This window comes from Rhinoderma darwinii, chromosome 1 (assembly GCF_050947455.1).
Source record: "Rhinoderma darwinii isolate aRhiDar2 chromosome 1, aRhiDar2.hap1, whole genome shotgun sequence".
NCBI classification, from domain to species: domain Eukaryota; kingdom Metazoa; phylum Chordata; class Amphibia; order Anura; family Rhinodermatidae; genus Rhinoderma; species Rhinoderma darwinii.
The window spans coordinates 652,949,334-652,976,700 of NC_134687.1; the positions used below are offsets into that span (position 1 = coordinate 652,949,334).

The window sequence follows — 27,367 nt, forward strand, 5'->3', positions numbered from 1 at the left end:
TTATTGAAAATAAAAAAAGCCGTCATCTAAGTAGTCCTGCAATCCGACGTAATCCAATGACCAAACCTGTAAAAAAACACAAACACAACAAAAAACAAGGTAGGCTTAGATACAGGACCCCAGCAGACAATAATCTTATATACTGTATAAGATTACTGTCTGCTGGGGCCCTGTATCTAAGCTGAACATGTGGTACGCTTAGATACAGTGTCCAAGAAACAGTGTCACAGTGGGCCCTGTATCTAAGCCCATGTGTGATGCTGTCGGACCATGTATCTATGTATCATGGATCGTTTTTTCTGCATGCTAGCTGGGGGAAGGTCAAACCCTTGATGGACACTTCAGACTTTACATCTACAACCGTCTGAGCGGTAAAAAACTACCAATTTATCTAAGCTTACCACAAGGCAGGCTTAGATACAGGACCCCAGCAGGCAGTAATGATGTCACACTTACCCAGCTCTTCGGTGCAGCGGATGTCCCGACACAATCCAGCGATGTGACGTCATGAGCGGCGCACAGCGTCATGACGGGAGAAGACATCAGGACTTCCGCTGCCCTCGGGAAGGTGCCCTCGGGAAGGTGGCTAAGTATGTGTGGTTACTATAGTAACTGGGACCTGTGTATTTTATGACATAGCCCCAGTTACTATAGTAAATTTCTACAGCGGTGCGGGGGCTGAGACAGGGGCTGCGACCGCTGAGACCCCTGTAGCGGCAGTCACCCCTGTAGCGGCAGATCTGGGGCACCGGCCCAAAGATCCGGGGCTTGGGCCCCGGAGGTCCGGTGCTAGTGACGCCTCTGCTGCGGCCTCATCTAGAATATGCAGTTCAGTTCTTGGCTTCAGTTCATAGAAAGGATGCCCTGGAGTTGGAAAAAATACAAAGAAGAGCAACGAAGCTAATTAGGGGCATGGAGACTCAAAGTTATGAGGAAAGATTAAAATAATGAAACCTTTTTAGCCTTGAAAAAAGACGATTAAGGGGGGGACATGATTATCTTATAAAAATATATGAATGGCACATACAAAAAATATGGTGAAATCCTGTTCCACGTAACACCCCCTCAAAAAGACAAGGGGGCACTCCCTCTGTCTGGGAAAAAAAATATTCAACCTGCAGAGGCGACAAGCCTTCTTTACTGTGAGAACTGTGAATCTATGGAATAGTCACCGCAGGAGCCGGTCACAGCAGGGACAGTAGATGGCTTTTAAAAAAGGCTTAGATAATTTCCTAAAACAAAAAAATATCCGCTCCTATGTCAATGTGTAGACATTTTTTTTCATCCCTTCCTTTTTCCCTTCTTTTGGTTGAACTTGATAGACATGTGTCTTTTTAACTGGACTAACTATGTAACTATTACAGCCCCATGGTGGTGACATCATCACAGGTCCTTCATCCATCGCTCATTCTTTCCACTTCTAAGCTCCGCCCCCTGATGCATCGGTCACATGATCTTGATATCACAGGTTCTTCATCCACCACTTCTTTGTATTGCTGAGCTCCGCTCCTCCTGATCCGGTCACATGGTGATGATGCATCACAGGTCCATCAGCAATTGTAGCGTATGAGGTAGAGAGCAGCGCTGGTCGGGTATTCTCTCTGTTATCAGTTACTCAAGTATGAGTGTGTATACAGAGAGCTGTCAATAATTGAGTGACCCCGCCCACTGGACTCCTAGCCGGGATTTAACCCCTCCAGTGCCGGCCTCTTTGGGGTAAGTTGTTATTTCTGGTCTTTGTAGTGGTCGGATGTTTTGTGGAACAAGTCGTATTTTGTAATGACATAATATTCGCTACATACAACTTATTCACTGACTTTTATAAATTTCTTGTTAATGTCGTTCACCGTGCGGTTTAAGGGAATGTTCACACATAGCGAATACGACCCACAACACTCAAGGAAATCACCCCGAATATTCACACCAAATGGTGGACGTATATTCCTCCCAAACGAATATCTACTACACAAATACAACAAGGCCGATCCTCACCTCTCCAAGCGTTACCATAGCAACACGTCCCTGCTTTTCCTGCTGTGTCCAGGTGACCCCTATAATGATATGTGACTTTTTTATAGATGTGTAACCTGCAACGTTGCTGTGAACACGCGGTGGAGCCGCAGAGGATTCTGGGAACAATGGTGTTGTAAAGGATCTGCCAGACACAGCTTCTGTGTTTACGCCCGTGGTTAGTCACTCTGCACCTGCTCCTAAGTCTGATCGAGTGACCCCCTTCTTCTACCAATCAGGCTGGGAGGCTGAGGAGTGGGAGAGCCTATCACAGCCTGGCCAGACGGAGCTAGCTCCCGCCCTCTGTCTATTTATACCTTCACTTCCTGCTCCTCCTTTGCCTGTGATTCTGTCTGTTTCCTGGCTCTGCTGCTGCTTGTACTTTGTCCTCTGCTCCATATTGACCCTGGCTTACTGACTACTCTCCTGCTCTGCGTTTGGCACCTTGTACACTCCTGGTTTGACTCGGCTCGTTCACTACTCTCCTGCTCTGCGTTTGGCACCTCGTACACTCCTGGTTTGACTCGGCTCGTTCACTACTCTCCTGCTCTGCGTTTGGTACCTCGTACACTCCTGGTTTGACTCGGCTCGTTCACTATGTCTGAGTAATTCAGGAATCACTATGCCTGCATTTCCCTTATCTAAACAATCCCAAGACACAATTCTTTTACATAAGGGAATTACAGGCAAAGCTATTCCATAATATATACTGATTATCAGGATTGTCCCTTTTATAAGTGATCACACATAGCACCTAAAGGACAATCCTGATAATCAGTATATATTATATAAGTGATCACACATAGCACCTAAGGGACAATCCTGATAATCAGTATATATTATATAAGTGATCACACATAGCACCTAAGGGACAATCCTGATAATCAGTGTATATTATATAAGTGATCACACATAGCACCAGGGACAATCCTGATAATCAGTATATATTATATAAGTGATCACACATAGCACCTAAGGGACAATCCTGATAATCAGTGTATATTATATAAGTGATCACACATAGCACCAGGGACAATCCTGATAATTAGTATATATTATATAAGTGATCACACATAGCACCTAAGGGACAATCCTGATAATCAGTGTATATTATATAAGTGATCACACATAGCACCAGGGACAATCCTGATAATCAGTATATATTATATAAGTGATCACACATAGCACCTAAGGGACAATCCTGATAATCAGTGTATATTATATAAGTGATCACACATATCACCTAAGGGACAATCCTAATAATCAGTATATATTATATAAGTGATCACACATATCACCTAAGGGACAATCCTGATAATCAGTGTATATTATATAAGTGATCACTCATAGCACCAGGGACAATCCTGATAATCAGTATATATTATATAAGTGATCACTCATAGCACCTAAGGGACAATCCTGATAATCAGTATATATTATATAAGTGATCACTCATAGCACCAGGGACAATCGTGATAATCAGGATATATTGTAACGTCTATGGCCGGGGACCATCGTTCAGACTTACCCTCTGACGGCCGCGGCCATGGACATCTGTCTTCTCGGCGTCTGCTCCCTCTAGGGAGACGCCGGCACTCACTTCCAGGTCTTTGGACTGTTTCCCGCAGGGCGGTACGCGTCCAGCTGTCATCAACCAATAATTAGCCCAAATGGCTGCTGGACTATAAAAAGGGGCTCTGCCCACTCATTCCTTGCCTGAGCGTTTTTGTATACCTAAGTTTGTCTTGCAAATGGTCTCCCGGTGTTTTCCAGTTCCCAGTGTCACCCTTTCCTGCTGCATGTACCCTGTAACCCGTGCTATCGTATCTACTGAGAAAGTCAAGTCATGTCTTCCGCTGCATCCACGGTGCAACCTGCTGTGAAAGTCAAGTCGTGTCTTCCGCTACTGTCTACATTACCTCAGGTACCCGTTCCGGACTATAGACATTGTTTTGTACCTTGTTGGCCAGCTGCTAACCCGCTACGCGGTACGGCCCAGTGGGTCCACACCCCGCGCCATGACAGTACACTGGCCAATTCAAGAGCCTGTCGCTCTCCCAAGCCATGGAGGCGGACCTGCAGGATCTGCAATCACGACAGGATCAACTCCTTGTGGCAGTGAACTCTATGGCACAGCAGCTAGGGGCGCTAGCTACTTCCTTCACTGCTCCTATTCAAGCTGCTCCGATCGACCATCCTGCTACATCTCCTGGCAGCCCCAGTTCGGATCCTCAGCTCTCGCTGCCATTGCCACCTCGGTTCCATGGAGACGCAAGTACGTGTACGGGGTTTCTGAACCAATGCCATATCCAATTCACTCTGAATGCCCGAGCATTTCCTTCGGACGGAGACAGGTTCGCCTTCATTATATCTCTACTTGCCGGCAAGGCACTGGCGTGGGCGATTCCAATCTGGGAACGACAGGGACCCGAGACTTCCAGGGGTTCGTGCGGTTGTTCCGTTCCGTATTTGAGGAGCCTAGACGAGTTTTGTTGGCAGCTACTGTATCTTGAACCTGCGCCAGGAGGACGCCTTTGTTGGCGAATACACCATCCAGTTCTGGACCCTGGCAGGAGAGTTGTCCTGGAACAATGAGGCCTTGGTAGCATCCTTCTGGCATGGTCTATCGCCCGAGATCAAGGATGAACTTGCTGCTCGAGATCTACCAGCTGCCTTGGACGACCTGATTTCTACTGGCTACTCGAGTGGACATAAGGCTCAGGGAGCGATATCAAGAGATACTACAGGAGAGACGGGTTCCTAGACTGGCGCCCAACTTCCAGCAACCTCTTACGGCTCGTAGTTACGGGCCCATAGACTTCTATTGGCCACGGGTACCTCCCCGTATGCTTACGGGAAGGTGCCCGTGCCGTTGAAAAAGATAGAACATGTCCTATTTCAGGCCGTAATTACGGCACGGGCAGCCCATAGAAGTCTATGGGGCTCCCGTAATTACGGGTGGCTACGTGTGTGCACCCGTGATTACGGGAGCGTTGCTAGGCGACGTCCGTAAATAGTCACTGTCCAGGGTGCTGAAAGAGTTAAACGATCGTCAGGTACTGGTTTAGCACCCTAGACAGTGGCTACCGATCACAATATAGATAAAGCTGTAGAAAAAAAGACGTTCATACTTACCCAAAACTCCCTGCTTCTTCCTCCTGGGATGACGTTACAGCCCATGTGACCGCTGCAGCCAATCACAGGCCAATCACTGGCTGCAGCGGTCACATGGACTGCCGCGTCATCCAGGGAGGTCGGGCTGGATGACAAAAGAGGGACGCGTCACCAAGACAACGGCCGGGTAAGTATGAATTTCTTTTACTTTTATTACGGAAAGGGCTGTCCCTTTTCTCTATCCTGCACTGATAGAGAGAAGGGCTGCCGATTAGTGCAGTGCAATTTTGCAGCCAAAAACGTGCCCGTAAATACGGGTGGAATACGAGTGACACCGGACCCGTATTTACGGGCACGGATCCGTAAATACTGGTGCAATATGGGTCGAATACGTGTGACCAAGGACCCGTATTTACGCCTGTATTTACGGGTGGACAAAAATACGGTCGTGTGCATGGGGCCTTAAACTGTCCCTTCAAGATAAACCGCGCAGGCGCACCTCTGGACTCTGTCTGTATTGCGGCCTCGCTGGCCATGTCGTGCGTCTGTGTTCCCAGAGGCCAAAGAAACCCCAACGCCTGGGATTGGTTAGAGAGACAACCCTGGGCGGTACAGCATTTAATAGAGAACTCTCCTCCAAACTGTTTATGCATGTGACCATCGTCGCTGGCGAGAGGCTCCATCCAGTCTCTGCCTACCTAGACTCTGGCTCTGCAGCCAATTTTATCTGCCATGACCTTGTGGATCTTCTTCAATTACCCACTGTTCTGTTGGAGAGTCCGTTGATCGTTGCCTCGGTAGATGAACTGCCTTTGCCTGACCCAGTGTTGTCTGTGACAAAGCCATTAAGACTTCAAGTGGGAGCTCTTCATTCTGGGCTCCTCTCCCTGTTTGTCCTGTCCAAGGCCATCAACCCCGTGCTGCTGGGTTTGCCTAGGCTCTGTCTACACGCCCCAGTCCTGGATTGGATCTCCAGAGAGGTTCTCAGTGGGGTCCCGTGTCTCGACCGCTGTCTGGTGCATGTCCATCCATCCCAGCCTTCTCCGCATTAGTCATTGGCAAGGTTGCCTCCTTGTTACTCTCCGTTCGCTGATGTCTTCAACAAGACATTGCCACCACATCGAGCATATGATTGTCCTATCGACTTGGTTCCTGATTCGTCCCCTCCTCGCGGTAGAGTACACCCTCTCTCCTTGCCAGAGACCTAGTCTATGTCAGCCTACATTAAGGAGGATCTGTAGAGGGGCTTCATACAAAAGTTTTCTTCCCCGGCCGGAGCCGGGATTTTCTTTGTCAAGAAGAAGGATGGATCCCTCCAACACTGCATTCACTACCGAGGTCTCAACCAGATCACGATGAAGAACAGGTACCCATTTCCTTTGATTTCGGAACTCTTTGATCGCATACCGGGGGGTGAAAACTTTTTCCAAGCTAGACCTGCGGGGGGCTTACACTCTAATCCGCATCTGTCAAGGTGATGAGTGGAAGACTGCATTTTACACATGTGATGGACACAACGAATATCTGGTCATGCCCTTCGGCCCGTGTAACTCCCCCTCCCCCGCGGTGTTTCAAGAATTTGTCAACGACATTTTTCGTGATCTTCTCTATGTCTGTGTTGTGGTGTATCGCAATGATATTTTGATTTTTTACCCCAGATCTTGTGACTCATCAGGGTCATGTCCACCAGGTGTTGCTTCGATTAAGGGAGAATCATCTTTACGCCAAGTTGGAGAAGTGCGTGTTCCTTGAGAAGTTTTTACCCTTCCTTGGCTATATCATTTCTGATCGTGGTCTCAAAATGGACCCTGAGAAGATCAAGGTTGTCCTGGAGTGGCCACGTCCCCAAGGCTTAAGGGCCATACGACGTTTCCTGGGATTCTCCAACTTCTACAGACTGTTCATTCCCAACTTCTCTTCTTTGACAGCCCCCATCTCTACCCTCACTAAAAAGGGTATGAATGACATCATATTGACTCCATAGGCGAATGTCGCATTTAAAACCTTAAAAAAGGCCTTCACGTCAGCATCTATTCTTCATCATCCTGATGTATCCCTACAGTTTTCGTTAGAGGTGGACGTCTCCTCTGTTGGTGCTGGCGCACTTTTGTTCCAGAGAGGTTCGAAAGGCAAGACGGTGGTATGTGGTTACTACTCCAAGTTGTTTTCTCCCGCAGAGCGCAACTACTTGATTGGGGATCGAGAGTTACTGGCCATCAAGCTGGCCCTGCAGGAGTAGAGACACCTACTAGAAGGCGCAGCTCATCCTATCCTGCTCTTCACGGACCACAGGAACCTGACCTATATACAGACGGCTCAACGGCTGAATCCTCGTCAAGCCAGGTGGTCATTGTTTTTTTGCACGGTTCCGGTTCGAACTCCACTACCGACCTGCCGACAAGAATGTGATGGCCGATGCATTGTCCAGGTGATTTGAAGCAGAGGACACTGTGGAGTGCCCTCAGAATATTATCGATCCTTCCTGCATCTATTCTGTTAACCCTTTGTAAGTTAGAGACATTCCTCCATGAAGAACTTTTGTACGTCTGGCTGACAAAGGAAGAATCCTTCGCTGGGGTCACAGTTCCAAGCTGGCAGATCACGTGGGTGCCCGTAAGACCCGAGACCTAATTTCCCGTCAGTTCTGGTGGCCGACGCTGCCCAAAGACGTCATGGACTTTGTCTCCTCCTGTACGGTGTGTGCAGCAAACAAAGTTGCCCACTCCAGACCAGCCGGTCAGCTCCAACCACTCACTGTCTGTGCCCGATGCCCCCTGGCGGCTTGTTGCTATGGACTTTGTCACAGATCTGCCTCTCTCTGCAGGATGCAGTGTGATCTAGGTGGTGGTGGTGGATCGTTTTTCTAAAATGGCTCATTTTGTTCCCCTGACTGGCCTGCCTTCTACTTCTCGACTGGCCGACCTCTTCGTTCAACACATCTTCCGTCTGCACGGCTTGCCTCTGCATATTGTCTCGGATCGAGGGGTCCAGTTCACCTCAAAGTTCTGGAGAGCACTCTGCAGCCTCCTCGGTGTAAAGTTGAACTTCTCCTCAGCTTATCATCCTCAGTCCAATGTACAAGTTGAAAGGGTTAACCAAATTATGGAGAACTATCTGCGGCACTTTGTCTCCAGACGACAGGATGACTGAATGCAGCTTCTCCCGTGTGCGGAGTTCTCCTATAATAACCATACCAGTGAGTCCACCACCTCCAGTCCGTTCTTCATAGTCTACGGCCAACATCCTCGAATACCTCTGCCTGTCTCTACTATGTCCCAGGTGCCTCAGGGACTTTCTGCAGATATGGCAGCAGACACGATGTTCTATTCTGCTCTCGGTGGACCGCATGAAGAGAAAGGCAGACACTAGAAGACGAGAACCTCCTCAGTTTCTTCCAGGTACAAAGGTCTGGCTGTCTTCCAGGAATATTTGGCTGGGGGTGCCATCTTGCAAGCTTGCTCCCAGGTTCCTTGGACCCTTCGAGATTCTGCTACAGCTCAATCCTGTGTCATACAAGCTTCAACTGCCTCCTACCCTCAAGATCCCTAACTCCTTCCATGTCTCCTTGAAACCTGTGGTCCTGAACCGCTACTCCAGGACTCCTAGTACCGCAGTGGCTCCTGACGGGTCATCTGGAACTTTCGAAGTGAGGGAGGTCCTGGCCACCAAGAATCTGTGAGGAAGGACGTTTTATTTGGTGTATTGGAGGCGATTTGGTCCAAAGGAGAGGTCATGGGAGCCAGAGGAGAAAATCGATGCCCCTGTCCTCGTGAAGAAATTTCTCTCCCTCTCTGGCCCCAAGAAGAGGGGGCGTAAGAGGGGGGATACTGTAACGTCTATGGCCGGGGGCCGTCGTTCAGACTTACCCTCTAACGGCCCCGGCCATGTACATCTGTCTTCTCAGCGTCCGCTCTTTCCAGGGAGACGCCAGCACTCACTTCCGGGCCCTCGGACTGTTTCCTGCTGGGCGCGCGCGCCCACGGCCTTAAAGGGCCAGTACGCGTCCAGCTGTCATCAACCAATAATTATCCCAAATGGCTGCTGGACTATAAAAAGGGGCTTTGCCCACTTGTTTCTTGCCTGAGCGTTGTTGTATACCTAAGTTTGTCTTGCAAATGGTCTCCCAGTGTTTTCCAGTTCCCAGTGTCACCCATTCCTTCTACCTGTACCCTGTATCCCGTGCTATCGTATCTACTGAGTAAGTCAAGTCGTGTCTTCTTCTACTGTTTACATTGCCTCAGGTACCCGTTCCGGAATATAGACATTGTTTTGTACCTTGTTGGCCAGCTGCTACCCCGCTACGCGGTACGGCCCAGTGTGTCCACAACCCACGCCGTGACATATATTATATGAGTGATCACACATAGCAGCTAAGGGACAGTCCCGATAATCAGTATATATTATATCATTGACCACACACAGCACCAGGGACAATCCTTTGCTTAAATGAGAAAAACCTTGATTCCACTTGCATCTATCTGCCTGTTCCATGCTGTGAGGATTGAGAGTGGTGCCGACTTCCTTCTACTGTGCTTGATATTATATAAGTGATCACACATAGCACCTGAGGGACAATCCTAATAATCAGTATTTATTATATTCGTGATCACACATAGCATCAGGGAAAATCCTGATAATCCGTATATATTATGGAATCGCTCTACCTGCAATTCCAATTATAAAAGAATTGTGTCTTGGTATTTTTTAGATAAGGGAAATGCATGCACAATAATTCCTTAATTACTCCTAAAAATAAGAAAATCAACATTTAAATTGAAAATCCTCTATAGGGTTGAAAATAATCTAGATTTAGTTTTTTGGCAAAATCGCCCAGTCCTACTAGCAGCGTATGGAGCGGGCTCAGCCTGTACACCCGCTCCATACTTCTCTCCCCGCACTATGACATTCAGTGTTGTCATGGGAATGGCCACCTTTGGACATGACTGATGGATTACTGGCGTCTTTCTTGTTACTATCTAGAAGGGGCTTATGAATTTGCATCATTAATGTTGTACAATTGACATATTGAACCTGACATTGTATAGAGCGGATGAGATAAATGACGTGATGTGTTACAATCTATATCTGTCTTACTAGTGACACCCCGTTATCTGTACAAGACGAAGAACTATTTGTAGCTTTGTTATAATTCCAGGATCAGCTTTTTATGACCACGGTGGAAATAACTTTCAGTGGTCAGACAAGTATGACTCCGTATTTCACTCTCACATAAATTCGGGGGAGACGTTGTCGTTGTTTTGGTCTCTCTCTGGAATAACTTGTGCACCATCCCGAATAATATCATCCAGTCCTGACCGCAAATGGGAAAACCCTTTACAATAATGTTTCTGAGCTCTTTATACTTCACGCTGAAAGAAGTCGTAAAATATCATCATTTATCACTCCGGTCATTATTTTTGGGGTGATATCTATTAATAGTTCAAAAAAATTCATTATAAAACATTTTGTAAGGTGAAATCGAGATTTACAACTTATCATTACTTCACAATCTTGAGGTGAGGATGGTCTTACAGAGGATCCCCCTCCCAAACTCTTAGGTACCTCAATCATATTGACCGCAGCATCAAAGGGTTTAAATTGCCGTAATTGTAGTCCTCTCCGGTTTCCAGCCTTTGCAGCAGGGTGTCAGGTCTTCCCTAAGTAATGTGAACAAGACCTGAGCGGTAAATGTCCTGTGCAGGAAGGGGTTAAATGAGTAAAAATCATGTTTATAGTGAATCTTATTCCACAAAACTATGTATCACTCCGCTCCTGCTCCATCTGCGATATAACATAAGAGATCACAGTGCATGTTCCCTTTATATATAATGTCACCTCTGCTGCTGCTGAACTTCACAGTTCACATCAAATACTGACTGCATAGTGTGCACCACGTCTTGTGAGATGTCAGCAATGTCTCCCCAGTATCCGCCATGTGTCAGGTTGTCAGGAGTCAGGTCTTCATTGTCTGGGGGGGAAATGTCTTCATTTTACTCTTCTCACCTGAGAGATATGCCATAAATGTCTGATATATAGGGGTCCCATCACTATGTGGAGAATTGGGGGCCCCCGACCCGGCTGGTGAGGTGATGACTGCATCCAGGTGGAGAATGAATGGAGAGGTGACCACACATGTGCACGACTCTCTTCATTGACTTGAATAGGAGTTCCAGAAACAGCCGAGCACGGCCAGAGGTGGAGCCGCATCTATTAGACATTTCTGGCATATCCTCGGGAGAAATGTCCGTGTTGGGAATACCCCTTTATTCCATGTGGTGACGGCTCTGAGAAGACGTTTCTCTCAATGCTCAATAAGTGAGGTTCTGTATGTCACACATGATGTCCCCTATATGATTTCCATCTTCTCCTTTCTTCATAAAGACGTCTGCATTACTAGATCCTTCAGTTCCTCCAGTTTTCTCATCTTCTCCTCCACAATGTTCCTTCTCCTGAATGACCCACCGAGGATGGACAAGGACAGGAATGAGATGAGCAAAGGAATATTAGACTTCACCTTGGAGATCATCTACCTGTTGAGCGGAGAGGTAAACTTTTCTACATTATAGAACAAGTCACACATAGGGAAGGGACAATCCATAATAGGAAGAATCCAGTGTCCTGTATAACAGCGTCCTGACCTACCAAGTGACGCCAAGAAGCCAACAGCAGAAAAGCTGAATATCAGCCACCAATATGGTCAGTTATGTGTCATGTCACCAGTGCAGCAATAGTAATGTTGTAGAGCAATTAGAATGACAAGGAACCAGGAGGATCAGGATGACATCTATATAGAAACATAGAAGATGACGTCAGGAGGAGAGCACATGGTCCATCTAGTCCCCCCCAATATTATTTCCTTTTTTGTTTTGGCCTCGTTCTATTTTCTCAATGTTTTTATGTGGGTGAGGTTTCCAGTATTACAGATGTGGGGTCACTGGAGCTCTATACAGCGGCGTCACAATCTCCCTTTTTCTACTGAGCGGGCAATACTGTGTTCAGTTCTCTAAGTGTCTCTCTCCATACACAGGAGTACACAATAGTGAAGAAAACATCGGGTGACTGTATGATTCCCATCATCCATGAGTCAGGAGGATTGAGCAGTAGTCAGAGCCCCATCACAGAGCCTCACTCCTGGATACATGAGAAGAAGATCTTAGAGCTGTTCTACAAGATGACTGAGCTGCTGACTGGAGAGGTGACACTGCTGGGAATGCTGGGAAATTCTACAGTAACAGCACTGGATATGTCTGGGTGATAACTGTATCATTGTGTGTAGCAGGTTCCTATAAGGTGTCAGGATGTCGCTGTCTATTTCTCCATGGAGGAGTGTGAGTATCTAGAAGGACACAAGGATCTGTACAAGGAGGTCATGATGGAGAACTACCGGCCGCACACGTCACAAGGTAAGAGGAGACAGATATATATTGGTCATTATTGTGGGCACAGGCTGGACTGGCGGCCTTGTTGAATTCTTAGTTACGTCATGTGCAGTACATATACACGTGTGTACAATGACATTTAATGTAGGAGCTCCACAATTTCGGCTCCTTTTACATTAGATCCCTACTTTTTGCGCTGCCGGCTGCTCATAACACTGCATTAGTTGTCACATTACATTGTAAAGCACTGGCGGCCGTTCTGGGTATGGGAGCCATGGAGACGAGCAGGACGCTCCTAATGCAGAGTTATGGGCAGCGGCAGCGTGGACTATGGGCTGTCTGTGCTGTAGTTAGAAGTAAACTTGGTAATACAAGTCATTTAGAAAGACGATTATCGGCACACTCTGGCAGTATAATAGTTTTCTATATAGTGTCAGTATAACCGGTAGTTCTCTTTAATTTTACTAGTTATGGGTACAAGATTCTGAAGATGGGACGATGATCCAGGGATTTATTGTGATTTCCAGATTTGGGGTCAGGGAGAAGTTTCTAATGAGACAATTGTCATCCACCTCATGGAGGGGGGTTTGGATCAACACGGTCGGATTATAGGATGGACTTTTTTCATCCTTATTGACTATGTAATACAGAATGTATGGAGGAAAATTTACCACTAATATAAAGTACAATGTGTTCCCAAAAAACAATCTCACAATGACTTGGATAAGTAAAATCTTATTCCGACTTATGCTATGTACACCTTCTTTAGGCATTTTTTTATTTTTTCATTGAATATTTGATTATATTTTTTTCATTTGACTTTAATTACGCATTTTTTGTTGTCTTTTGTTTTTACGATACAGCTGTTATATCTCCTCTATACACAGAAGCTGGATCGTTTACTATCAGCAAAATTCGTAAGTGAAGTAAACAGACGACTCGGCTGAGAGCGGGTCCTGTGTATCAATATTCTTCACCTTAGATGTGATCGATATTATTGTGATCCTGTGTGTTAGAGACAGGGCTCGCTCTCAGCCGAGTCGTCAGTTCACTTCACTTACGGATTTTTTTAACCCTTTGACACAGAATCACTTACATGTACGGCATATAAATGCAGCCATTCCGCCGTACATGTACGTGATTGTGATCGTTCGAGCACAAAAGCTGTGCCTGCACGATCACCACGGGAGCCCAATCCCCACCGTTTAATGCCAATCTTTCAATCCCAAGTCTACAACCCCCCACCGTCTAACCCCTTAAATGTCGTGGTCAATAGCGACCCTGACATTTAAGTTGTTTGACAGAGAGAGCCCGCTCTGTCACCGATCGGCAGCCCGTGATCGCTGACCGGTTAACATGGCGGCTGGGGGCCTAACAAAGACACCCAGCCCCGCCTTGGCTGTATGCCTATAAGGCCGTGCCAGAGGCATGGCCTAATAGATTGCCTGTAGGTTTTACACTGACAGGCAATAATGCTTTGGTATAATAAGTATACCAAAGCATTATATCTGCGATCAGGAGATCGCATTGTGAAGTTTCCTAGTGGGACTAAAAATAAAATTAAAACTTAAAAAATAAAGTGTGGTTTTATTTACTGGAAGTGTAAAAAAACAAAACACACACATATATGGTATCCACCCTGATCGTAACGACTCTTGTAATAATGTTAATCCATTAATTAAACCACTGGGTGAATGCCATTAGAAAAAGACCACACAAAAATAACGGCGAAAATGCTATTTTTTTTTCTATTCCCCCGGCAAAAGTTAAAATAAAAGTTAATCAATAAGTCCCATGTATGCCAAAATAAAACCAATAAAAATGACATCCCTGTATCCTTTAGTATTCTGTCCTACAAGCCAATATGCTTGTCGGATAGTTAGGTAAGTTTCCTGTGTACTGTAGCGATGCATCTGGTTTCCAAGGGAGGCTTTCCCCCCTCCTCTACCTACGTATCGACGAGTCATACACATAGCTGTGAAGCGCCACTAGCTCGCCCAATCCCTCTCCTCGTCTGCCCACTTCCTCTTATTAGACGTGACGCTAGTCTGATATTCAGCGGCCAATGGGCAAACAAGTTTCTTCCTGTATATTTGTTATGTCCTCTCAGGTAGGTTGTACATCTGTGGATGCGGTATTAAGGATAGGGAAATTGCGGGAGGTTATTTAAGGAGAAACCGTTGTTCCCGCGAGTGTTATGCAAACAGCCATCTCCCTTGAAGACGCCAATATAGGTGGTGAAACATGTAGAGAGGCTGTATTAGGACTCCATTTTAATGCATAAATCCATGTAGACTAGCCAGACAATCAATAGGTACTTATTTGGGGCAGAGATAGAAGTGACTGCTGAGCTCCTCCGCTCGATGAATGAATAAGCAAATTTTGTGCAAAGTTAGTGCCACTAGGTAAGAGTCACACAGGTGCTGCTGCTTATATACATCTATGAAGATGGCAGGGGAGCTGGAGGAGTCAGCAAGAGCACAAAGACAAAGATGCTGTTACCAATAGAAGTCGTTTATGAGGGGAGGAGGAGAGAGAAGAGACATAGGCTGTTGGTAAAAGTTATACGTCACCTTACTGTTGGATTTTCTGCTGCATTGCTCCTCACTGCTTTATGATGTGCTCCATGCTGCTGCTGCTTCTAGGGGTGTTATACAGAGAGATAGTGGACCAGGATGGGTGTGTCCAGGTGTGTGCAGTGTATAGAAGACATGATAGAAGTTAGACTCCACCCACTACCTCAGGGAAAATTGAGATTTAGAGATAGAGCCTAAAAAAACTTCTTAAAGAATGAATGCCATATGCAAGACATATAATGGCCAAAAATAGTATTATTCCTCCTGTACACACGTATGACAAATTATTCTGAATAGTTGTCTAAAAATTAGGTTTGCTTTAAGGGTCTTTAAGAAGTTTTCTAAATAGGTTTAAAGATGTGGTTTCTTTATATTGGATTAAAAGAAACTGAAAAAAAAACCTGTTGCTGACTGCCCATAGACTTTAAACGTCCTGGTGGTCCACACCTATCTCTCCAAGGACGTTTTTAAACATCCTGCAGAGTTTTCCCCTCAACGCCTCTTCCATTCCATCAGAGTTAAATATATCACTTATTTTATTACACAATATGGAAGCCCTATATGTTATGAGAAAAACAAGAGCAAAACACATATAGCTTGGCAGAGAACTAGAACAACAATTTTCTATTTAAATGAACACATGGCTAAAACTTGAATGAGGCCACTTCATTAGGTCCACCTTCTTAGTACTTGATAGGACCCTCTTTCCCCTTAGAACAGTCTGAATTCTTAGTGGAATGATATTACAATGTACTGGGAAATTTTATTACAGATTCTTATTAATAGATGTGTGCTTTGTATCATGGCACATTATCTTGTTAAATGTAAACTGTGGCCAAGATTAGATTGGCAATAACATTACTAAGTTAAGCTGTTGTATGTCCAATTCGTATTGAAGGGCCAAATGTGTTAGCAGAAGACAGGCTTCATTGCCAGACAGGTTTCTGCTTTTTTTTTTTAACGTTTTTTTTTTTAGCAAGTCAAGCTTTATGTAATAAAAGTGGAGGACTGGGTGTAGACCAGGGTCCCAGACTTTGTCATCTATTGTATTTTAAAGTGTTATACAAAGCTTTATAAGGCTGGAATAACAAATATAGTTTTTAAGGCAAGTTTCTAATCTGAAGCCAGGAGTGTATTCGAAAAGGCATGGCTTAAATTTCTTCCTGCTTCATCCACTTCTGGCTTTGGCTCAAAACACTGCATGTGTGTTTCTACTATGAATGTTTTAAATTTGTCAACTTTGTGTTTTGAAACAAAATCACAAAATAAATTTTTAATCCTAACAGAAAATCCCTTTAGGAATTCTGAGGGAAACATCATGTTATCGAGAAATTATAAAGTAGAAGTTGAAGATATCATGCAGCAGTCTTCAGGAGAAAACCTCATTACCCTTAATGTACATCCAGGACTTCACAGTACAGATCTATCATATAATTCCCCAAATCATGAGGAACCGTCTCCTGACAAATCACAGATTGTTACCACAAGTACAGCTCAGAAAGGGGGTAAAAGATTTCAATGTGGTAAACCGTTCACACAAATCTCAAAATCTCTTCTGTTTACAAAAAGAAGTTACACAGAGGAGAAGCCATATTCATGTTCAGAATGTGGGAAATGTTTTACACGAAAATCAACTCTTGTTATACATTACAGAAGTCACATAGGAGAAAAGCCATATTTATGTCCAGAATGTGGGACATTTTTTACACGAAAATCAACTCTTGTTGTACATGTGAAAAGTCACACAGGAGAGAAGCCATATACATGTCCAGAATGTGGGAAATGTTTTACAAGAAAATCACATCTTGTTGTACATATAAGAGTTCACACAGGAGAGAAGCCGTATTCTTGTTCAGAATGTGGGAAATGTTTTACAGATAAATCAACTCTTGTTTCACATATGAGAATTCACATAGGAGAGAAGCCATTTTCATGTTCAGAATGTGAGAAATGTTTTACAGATATATCAAGGCTTGTTAAACATGAGAGAAGTCACACAGGAGAGAAGCCATTTTCATGTTCAGAATGTGAGAAATGTTTTACTACTAAATGTGGACTTAGGGCTCATCAGAGGGAACACACAGGGGAGAAGCCATTTTCATGTTCAGAATGTGGGAAATGTTTTACACAAAAATCAAATCTTGTTATACATGAGAAATATCACACAGGAGAGAAGCCATTTTCATGTTCAGAATGTGGGAAATGTTTTGCAAAAAAATCAAATCTTGTTAAACATGAGAGAAGTCACACAGGAGAGAAACCATATTCATGTTCAGAATGTGGGAAATGTTTTACAGATAAATCACATCTTGTTACACATGAGAGAAGTCACACTGGAGAGAAGCCGTATTCATGTTCAGAATGTGGGAAATGTTTTACAGATAAATCAGGTCTTATTAGACATAAGAGAAGTCACACAGGAGAGAAGCCGTATTCATGTTCAGAATGTGGGAAATGTTTTACACAAAAATCACATCTTGTTACACATGAGAGAAGTCATACCGGAGAGAAACCATATTCATGTTCAGAATGTGGGAAATGGTTTAATTATAAAAGCAAACTTAGGGCTCATCAGAAAGATCACACAGGGGGGAAGACGTTTTGATGTTCTTTATGTGGAAAATGTTTACACATTTTGGTTTTTGCTAAAAAAAAACAAAAAAAAAAACCCCCAAACCGCTGCATGTGCGATTCCAGCCTTAGAGAGGATCTAGGACAGGGGTCTCAAACTCGGCCGGGTATAGGGACGCACATAGAAATGATACAATACTAAATTATTGTTAATCAACTAGTTATTTTAACTACTATAACAAAACTACATTATTATATTAATATCGCTAGGTTTAAACTTACCGGAAATTTGCGAGTTTACTCCACCTGATCAATTTAACAATCCAGTTAAATGCAGTCCGGCAGGTCATTTGGCAGACGCAAGAATGTCAAGATTGGGCAGCCCCTTCTTAAATAGTGCTACGGTGCCTTCTTTAGCTAGTGCCACGGTGTGACATGAGAGGCAACCCCAGAGTAGCGCTCTGCCTGGAATTTCAACTCTTCTCCTGACATCACGGTCTATATACCGACAGAGATGTCAGGGGCTTTTCCAGAGTCTTGGAGCAGAGCGCTAGTATAGTCTCTGGTCTGGGACTCCTTCTCTGGTCGAGCCCCTGACATCAATGTCCATGTATGGACAGTGACGTCAGGGCTCCTCCATCAGTAAAATCCCTGGCCAAAGAGAAGGCAATGCTATGGCTGGGGATTCCTCTTCTAGAGCGAGCCCCAATAGAGCTATCTACAGGGAGGGAGGCTGTAGCACTGTCAACAGGGTGGGGTGCTATCTACTGATGGGGGTGCACTGTAGGGGACTGTGTGACGGCAGGAAGGAGCGCCTGCATACTTCTTCAGACTGCTCTCTTCTCTCACGAGGGTGCTACGGTGCCTCGTGGGATGCAGATGACAGTCTCAGGGGGCCACATGCTTGAGACTCCTGATCTAGGTGGAACATGTCTCATTTAAATCTCTGACATTTGGTTTACCCTTTGTTATTGAAATGAGTGGTATCACCATGTCGAGATCCAGAGCGTTCTGAGGCCGTCAGATCAGTTATGGATGTCCATGATCCAGGAAAGGGCAGACGGCAAAACTATTAGATGTCAATCATTCCACCGTCCAGAAAACCATCTACAAGTGGAGATTTCATACAACTGCCAATTGGTCCAGGCCAGTTTGTCTCCGTAAGGTCAGCCTGAGAGCAGAACACTGAGAAGTTTCTGAGAACCCCAGAATTTCTTTAAAGATCTACATCAGATTCTGCCACTCTTGATGTCTACCATTGCAAAAATGAAAACTACATGGGGGTGTACCAAAAGAAAATCTTAGCTATCCAGAAAAAACATCAGGGCAAGACTAGGGATGTCAGGATACCAGAATTTGGACTTCGATACCGATACTTCGTTTAGTATTGCGATTTCGATACCAATTTCGATACGTTGCCAACAGTAATAAAAAAAATACAATTCTTCCGTTTTCTGATGTGAGGCGCGAAGTGTGATGAATTTTGAATGCGCCTCACATTAATAGTAATTAATCCCATCATGTTTCTCAGTCATAATGGGTTAATGTGCGAGGTACATGATGGGGTTAATTACTATTAATGTGCGGCACATGGAGGTTAAATTCATCGCACCTCGCGCCTCACATTAATAAGTGATAGAAAGCAGTGTTTATTTCATTTTTTTACAGCGTACACATCATAAATGATGCAAAAAAATAGTTGTGCGCGCCATTACTGAATGTGTATATTTTATGTATTGAGACTTATTTTAATGTTTATTGTAAAAAAGGTGAATGTGTATTTTTTTTTAAATTTAACAATACTTTGTTTTTACTTTATTTTTAAACTTTAATGTACTGACATATATCAGATATGTGCCAGTACATCAGCCTGTGGACGGATAGCACACAGGCTGTTGTTAGGACATACCCAAGTATGCCCTAACAACAAGAAATATGGTAAGACAGCCCTGGGGTCCGTCAATAGACCCTGGGCTGTCTGCCCATATATGGTATGGCCCTCGATCGCGTCACAGGAATTCCCTGTGACGCGATCCATGGGCACCCCCCCTGCTCATTTTCTCCTGAATGCTGCAGTCAGCGGTGATCAAAGCATTCAGGGGAATAACGGCGGAGATGAGAGGTTTCTCTGATCTCCGCCGTTATAGAGCGGGGCTGCGGCTGTGTAATACAGCCATTGCCCCGCTCCTGACAGGAAGTGCGCGCGCGGTCTGCATGAGGTGATGCGGCCGGCGCTGCACTAATGAGCGGCAGTTCAGGCACTGGAGACAGAACATGGGGGTGTTTTGTAGAGCGCCCGCCATGTTCTGTCTTCAGTGCCGCTGCTCATTAGTGCAGCGATGGCCGCATCGTATCATCCTGACCCCACGCACATGTCATGACTCAGGAGCGGGGCTGTGGCTGAATTACACAGCCGCAGCCGCGCTCCCATACATTCATGTATTACTATACTGAGCTGTGCGGCTGCGCAGCTCAGTATCGAAATACAGGAAATAGCGGTATCGAACCGTTTAGGGATGCACAGTATCGAAACAGTATCGAATTTTCGATGCACCGTGCATCCCTAGGCAAGACTAAAGTTTGCTCGTGAACACCTAGGAAAGAAAACATGACTTCTGGAACAGTCTGCTTTGGAAAGAAAAATCAAAAAGTTATTCGCCCCCAGTACCAGAAGACATGTTTGGCATAAATTATAGACCGTATTTCACCAGAAAAAATTTGTAAATGACTTGAGAGCATGGTGGAGGAAATGTTATGGTTTGGCATTGCTAAACTGCATCAGAACCTGGGCAGCTCATCATCCTAGAATCCACTATGAATTCTACATTGGCAGAGTCTGTTTGAGGATTATGTGAGACCATCTGTCCGAAAGCTTTTTTTAGCTTAAAGTAGACTTTGGAACATGGTAATACCAGTAAACCTACGAAGGTATGGCCAAAAAAAAATAATTGGAGTGTTCTTGAATGACCAAGTAAAAGCCTAGTTCTAAATCCCATCACGATGCTGGGGGGATGTAAAACTGGTTTTGCATGTACCCCATTTAAGAGTAGGAAACAAAATCTCCAATATAAGAGACTAGTAGACCGTAACGCCTCATTTAGATTTGCATATTTTGTTCATTATGGGTACAAAATGTGGAAGACATGCAAATCTTTCCATTATTCTTTTTTCTATTTATGCTCAATGCCCAGTGTTGGCATAAAAATACTGCTAGAAAGTAGTAACCAAAATACACAAGATACCTTATAAAAAAGATACACCTGCTGGAGGTTGGTTTTGCCAAAGGGGCAGAACCAGGTATTCAGCCATAGAAGGAAGTGGCATATCTGTGAATTTTTACCTTTTTAAAAATAAATAAATGATTAAAAATTTAATTTATAAAGTGTTTTCTATCACCTTTTTTCTTTTTATACTGTATGGATGAAAATTAAATATTGATACACGTCAACAAATGTAAAAAAAAAAGAAAGCTTACATGGGGTGTCCTTGCGTGACTGTAGTCGGAGACTTAGAAACTGCAGGCCCCATCAACATGTAATTCTGAAGGATAAGATAATGATTGTGAGTAAGACTAAAACGACATTAGTGTTTTACCTTACACAAGAAAAAACTTTATAGTTGTGCTACCATCCACAGAGCAGGTTTTACATGAACTATCGTTCTTATCCTGACACAGCCGCACAATGATCATCTTACATCTAATCCCATCATTTTACACTAAACCTTATGTGGAACGCTTATTTTTTAATAAAGTGCTTGTTTCTCACAATGTTTTTATTCATCGTTATTCTTATCGTATCGTTCGTTGAATTGGGTTATATCAATGTACCTAAAAGGGGTTATCTGACTGTTTACAAGAGAAATTCAGGGGAGAAAAATGGGACCAAGGGGAGTGGCGCTGCTAAACAAAATATTTCAAAGGCGAATATTTCGTTTAGCAAGGCCACTACTTGGTCCCCTTTTTCTCCCCTGAATTTCTCTCCTAACCACCGCTGTAACATTTTATGTTACTGGAATGGACCATGGCAGCAGCTTACTCCTTTATACTAACTAACATCAGCATTGTATCTGAATTATCCACACCTGCTATAGGTAACCACATTTTTTGTTTATTCCTTTTTTCCTTTGTTTTTTATCTGCACTACTGTATGTGGCGCCGTTCTTTTCTCTTTTTTTCTCTATACAGATTACAGTCTGTTTACAAGGCAATGATGTCACATTATATAGTGAAGATTGTCTGTCTTGGAGAAAAGATATGGTGTCATGACACCTTAAAAGAAATAGAAAAGCAGGAAGCTGCAATGTGGAAATAGAGCAGAATAAATGGGTATTCCCAACACAGAAAATGCCAAATATCTGGTAGATGCTGGCCCCTAGGACCTACCCCTAACAAATCTATCAGGTAGAAGATCCAACCTTGTAGTCCAGGATTTAATTTACCTGGAAGACTTCTGAAGCACCACTGGGAGTGATTGCAGAGCCAGGAAATTTACTGTATCGGTACGGAACCACAGGCTTTAGGAGGGACACATGTAATGAGTTGGAAATTTTGAGACTAGGGGGTAGCTGTAGCTAGTAAGACACAGGGTTTTGTTGTAGAATCTCAAAGGGACCAAGAAGTCTGGGAGCGAATTTGTAAGGGGATTTTCAGACAAAGATTTAGGCTGTTACAGGTAGAGGAACACGTGGATGTTGGCTGTAAACAATAAAGAAGGGAGAAGAAGCAGTAGACTCACTTCTGTTATTATTGTAAGAGAATTCAGCTCATTGAAGAAGATGCACCCAATTGTCGTGTTGAACAGATATAAAATGATGAAGATAATTTTCTAGTACTTGGTTAATCCTTTCAACTTGGCCATTAGTTTGTGGGTGTAACATGCGGGCTGTCAGCTCCGTTCTCCCCCTGACAGCCGCAGCCACGAGTCGGTAAGCGCTGGCCCCAGCCTCCTCCGGAGAAGCCAACGCTCGCGTCTACTCACCACAGTTGGATCCTGTAGGGTGCGCGTGCACGCTCGTGTCCGCTCTTAAAGGGGCAGCACGCGCACCGGACCTCGTTCATGAACCTTGACCCGTGAGTACTCTGGACCATAAGAGGGGTCCAGCCCCCTAGTTCTTTGCCTGAGCTTTGTTGTGTATTCCTAGTCTGTCTTGCATATGGCCTCCTAGTGTTTCCTGCTCCCAGTGTTCCTGTATCCTGATCTAGTGTCGTGCTGTACTGTATACCACACCTGTCCTGCTTCTCCACGCCTGACGTTCACCTGCTGCCAAGTTCCTGCCAAGCCTGCCTTGCTACTGTCCGAGCTGCCACAGGTACCTATACGAACTATAGACTTTCACCTGCACCCTGTTGGCCAGCTGCCTTACCGCCAAGACGGTATGGCCCAGTGGGTCCATGAACCCTACGTGACAGTAAGATCAGGCCATGGACCCCGCTGGTCGATCCAAGACCATGACGACGTCCCGACGAGATGCGCGCGGATTTGCTGGACCTCCAGTCTCGACAGAACCAACTCCTCCAGGATTTGAACATTCTCGTACGTCAGCAGGAGGCACGAGCTGCCGTTCCTCCTACTACACCTGGCAGTGTCGACATGCAGAGTGTGGAGACGCAGGTTCCTGTCGTGGGTTTTTGAACCAATGCCAGATCCATTTCATTTTCATCTGACCGCGCAAAGGGTCGCTTTCATCATCTCTCTCCTCACTGGCAAGGCGGCTTCCTTGATTAAACTACGCCAAGGAGACACCTCCGAGAGTGAGAACGCCATCCACTTCCGCACCCTGGAACAATGAGGCCCTGGTAGCTGCATTCTGGCATGGACTGTCTCCTAAAATTAAGGACGAACTTGCCGCTCGAGACCTTCCATCTACCCTGGATGACCTCATCCTTCTGTCCGCCCGGATTGATACGTGGATCTGAGAACGCCTCCAAGAGGTTCGTCGGGAGGGAGATCCTCCTAGTCTGGTACCTATTTTGCAGCAACCCTTGCTGTCCTCATATGTCGATCCTCCTAAGGAGTCTGTGATGATGGACCGGGGTAAGCTATCCACCCAAGAGAGACAACGCAGACGCACTTCGGGACTTTGTCTATATTGCAGCCTCGGTGGCCATCTTGTGTGCCTGTGCCCCCAAAAGCCCCAAAGCCTAGGGTTGCTAGGAGTGACAACCCTGGGTAAAAAACGACTTCCGTCCAAATTATCCTTACCCGTGACCATAGTATCCGGCGAGAGAGCGCATCAGGTCTCTGCGTATCTGGACTCTGGATCCACTGCTAATTTCATCTGTAGAGGCCTGGTGGATCTTCAATTGCCTACCAACCCTATGGAGAGCCCGTTTACAATTGCTTCTATGGATGGTCTACCCCTGACAGACCCAGTTATTGCTGTGACCAAACCACTGAGGCTCCAAGTAGGGGCTCTCCACTCCGAATTGTTGTCGTTCTATGTCCTTCCCAGAGCCATTGACCCTGTGTTGCTGGGCCTGCCTTGGCTCCGATTGCATGCCCCAGTCCTGGACTGGAACTCTGGAGAGGTTCTTCAGTGGGGCCCCGAGTGTCACAATCGTTGTCTGGGACAGATTCGTTCGGCTCGGCTTCCTCTGCCTCAGTCACTGGCAGGATTGCCTAGTCATTTTTCTTCATTTGCGGACGTCTTCAGCAAGAAAGAGGCGGAGACACTGCCCCCACATCGGGCGTATGACTGTCCTATCGAGCTGGTTCCTGGCGCTTCCCTTCCCCGTGGTAGGGTATATCCTCTGTCTCTGCCAGAGACTCTATCCATGTCCGCCTATGTTAGAGAGAACTTGGAGCGGGGCTTCATACGCAAGTATTCCTCCCCAGCAGGAGCCGGGTTCTTCTTCGTCAAAAAGAAGGATGGTTCTCTTCGTCCCTGTATAGACTACCGTGGTCTCAACCAGATCACGGTGAAAAATAAGTATCCATTACTATTGGTCTCAGAATTATTTGACCGTATACGTGGTGCCAAGATTTTTTCCAAGTTACACCTGCGGCTTAAAACCTAATCCGGATTCGCCAGGGTGACGAATGGAAGACAGCATTTAACACCTGAGATGGACACTATGAATATCAAGTAATGCCCTACGGCTTGTGTAATGCCCCTGCGGTCTTCCAGGAGTTTATTAATAAATGGAGAAAAAAAGGAGGATAAAATTCTCCAGCGCTGTCCAAATGTTGTGGAATTGAAGGATTCAATCCAAGGAAAGAAGTTTATGTATGTTTCTTTGCCTGATGAAGAGGTCAGTCCGATCTCGTAACGCGTAGCATTCTTATCCATTAAACATATATCTTCTTGCCTTGGATTGAATTGATGAAGTTTATAGAGGAGTTTATTAATGACATTTTCCGTGACCTCCTCTATGTTTGTGTAGAAGTCTATCTTGATGCCATCTTGATTTTTTTTCTCCAGATCCTATGACTCATCAGAGACATGTCCATCAAGTCTTTCTGCGGTTAAGGGGGATTCATCTGTACGCCAAATTGGAGAAGTGTGTGTTTGAGAGAGATGTGCTACCCTTCCTGGGCTACATCATCTGGAATAGAGGTCTCAAGATGGATCCTGAAAAGGTAAAGTCCGTCCTGGAATGGCCACATCTTCAAGGCTTGAGGGCCATACAGCACTTTCTGGGATTCGCCAATTTTTACAGACAGTTCATCCCAAACTTCTCTTCACTTACATCTCCTATCTCTAACCTCACCAAGAAGGGCATGAACGCCAAGGTGTGGACTCCTGAGGCAAAGTCCGCATTCAATACCCTGAAGAGTGCTGGTGCACTCCTGTTCCAAAGAGGTTCCAAGGGCAAGTCTAGGGTATGTGGATATTTCTCTAAGCTTTTCTCTTCCGCTGAGCGCAACTACTCAATTCGGGATCGGGAGTTACTGGCCGTCAAATTGGCCCCGGAGGGGTGGAGACATCTACTAGACAGCCCAATGGCTGAATCCTCGTCAGGCCAGGTGGTCACTGTTCTTTGCCAGGTTCCAGTTTGAGCTCCATTATCGCCCAGCTGACAAGAATGTGAGGGCCGATGCCTTGTCCAGGTCTTTTGAGACATTAGACACCATGGAGATGCCCCAGAACATTATCGACCCGTCCTGTATTGTCTCAGTCAATCCACTGCAAGTTGGGGACATTCCCAGGGAGGACTATTGTGCGCATGGCTGACCGAAGGAGAGTCCTCCGCTGGGGACGCGCCTCTAGACTGGCAGGTCACGCGGGGATCCGTAAGACCCAGGATTTGATTGCCCGTCATTTCTGGTGGCCCACGCTGCCCAAAGATGTTCTGGACTTTGTTTCCTCCTGCTCTGTGTGTGCAGCTAACAAGGTGGCTCACTCTAGACCTGCTGGTCTGCTACAGACATTGCCTGTGCCCGATGATCTCTGGCAGCATATACACTTAATTTGCTGAGGTAATCGGGAGAAATTTCACCCCATGCTTCCAGAAGGCCCTCCCACAAGTTGGATTGGCTTGATGGGCACTTCTTGCGTACCATACGGTCAAGCTGCTCCCACAACAGCTCTATGGGGTTGAGATCTGGTGACTGCGCTGGCCACTCCATTACAGATAGAATACCAGCTGCCTGCTTCTTCCCTAAATAGTTCTTGCATAATTTGGGGGTGTGCTTTGGGTCATTGTCCTGTTGTAGGATGAAATTGGCTCCAATCAAGCGCTGTCCACAGGGTATGGCATGGCGTTGCGAAATGGAGTGATAGCCTTCCTTATTCAAAATCCCTTTTACCTTGTACAAATCTCCCACTTTACCAGCACCAAAGCAACCCCAGACCATCACATTACCTCCACCATGCTTGACAGATGGCGTCAGGCACTCTTCCAGCATCTTTTCAGTTCTGCGTCTCACAAATGTTCTTCTGTGTGATCCAAACACCTCAAACTTCGATTCGTCTGTCCATAACACTTTTTTCCAATCTTCCTCTGTCCAATGTCTGTGTGCTTTTGCCCATATTAATCTTTTCCTTTTATTAGCCAGTCTCAGATATGGCTTTTTCTTTGCCACTCTGCCCTGAAGGCCAGCATCCCGGAGTCGCCTCTTCACTGTAGACGTTGACACTGGCGTTTTGCGGGTACTATTTAATGAATCACTGGTGTAATATATGAGTAAAATATAACATTTATTTATAACTCTCTAAAAACAGGGGTACAATCACCACTGTGAAAAAGCCCCACCGTGTGTATAAAAACGTATTAAATAATAAACTCTGAGTTCTAATTCAATTGTGAACCTACTATAGCTCAGTGTTCAACAAGAATATCAATACGGAATCAGCATTTGAAAAATGGGCATAACAATAGTCTTGACCCTAATTCACACTAGAGTCCGTGATAACCGCATCGGAAGCTCCTAGTGTTGAGGTATACAAACAATGCTAGTGTTCCCAATGCTAAAAAATTCCTATTCACAACCGACCCAACGCGTTTCAATACTCATCATCAGGGGTCTGTAGCTTGGTCACTCTGGCCAGGGATGCCAGCGATATTTAGTTCAGCAGCAGGTATTCTGCTGTACTCCACGGAATGGAGTATAGATGTCAGCGGCATGTTATTTAATGAAGCTGCCAGTTGAGGACCTGTGAGGCGTCTATTTCTCAAACTAGAGACTCTAATGTACTTGTCTTGTTGCTCAGTTGCGCAGCGGGGCCTCCCACTTCTCTTTCTACTCTGGTTAGTGCCTGTGTGTGCTGTCCTCT

At 45.2% G+C, this 27,367-nt stretch overlaps 1 protein-coding gene across 2 annotated transcripts in view; it reads left to right on the forward strand.

Moving 5' to 3' along the window:
* Positions 1-19,962, forward strand: part of LOC142659939 (uncharacterized) — a 47,865-nt gene extending 27,903 nt beyond the window's left edge. Inside the window, exons 6-9 of one of the 2 annotated variants that reach the window (XM_075836577.1) lie at positions 11,506-11,669; positions 12,152-12,319; positions 12,401-12,527; positions 16,366-19,962. In XM_075836577.1, coding sequence (XP_075692692.1) covers positions 11,506-11,669; positions 12,152-12,319; positions 12,401-12,527; positions 16,366-17,684 — 1,778 coding nt within the window. In that variant the 3' untranslated portion in view covers positions 17,685-19,962. The remainder of the gene's footprint in view (positions 1-11,505; positions 11,670-12,151; positions 12,320-12,400; positions 12,528-16,365) is intronic. The other variant, XM_075836639.1, reaches the window with a different exon arrangement.
* Positions 19,963-27,367: the final 7,405 nt, after the last annotated feature.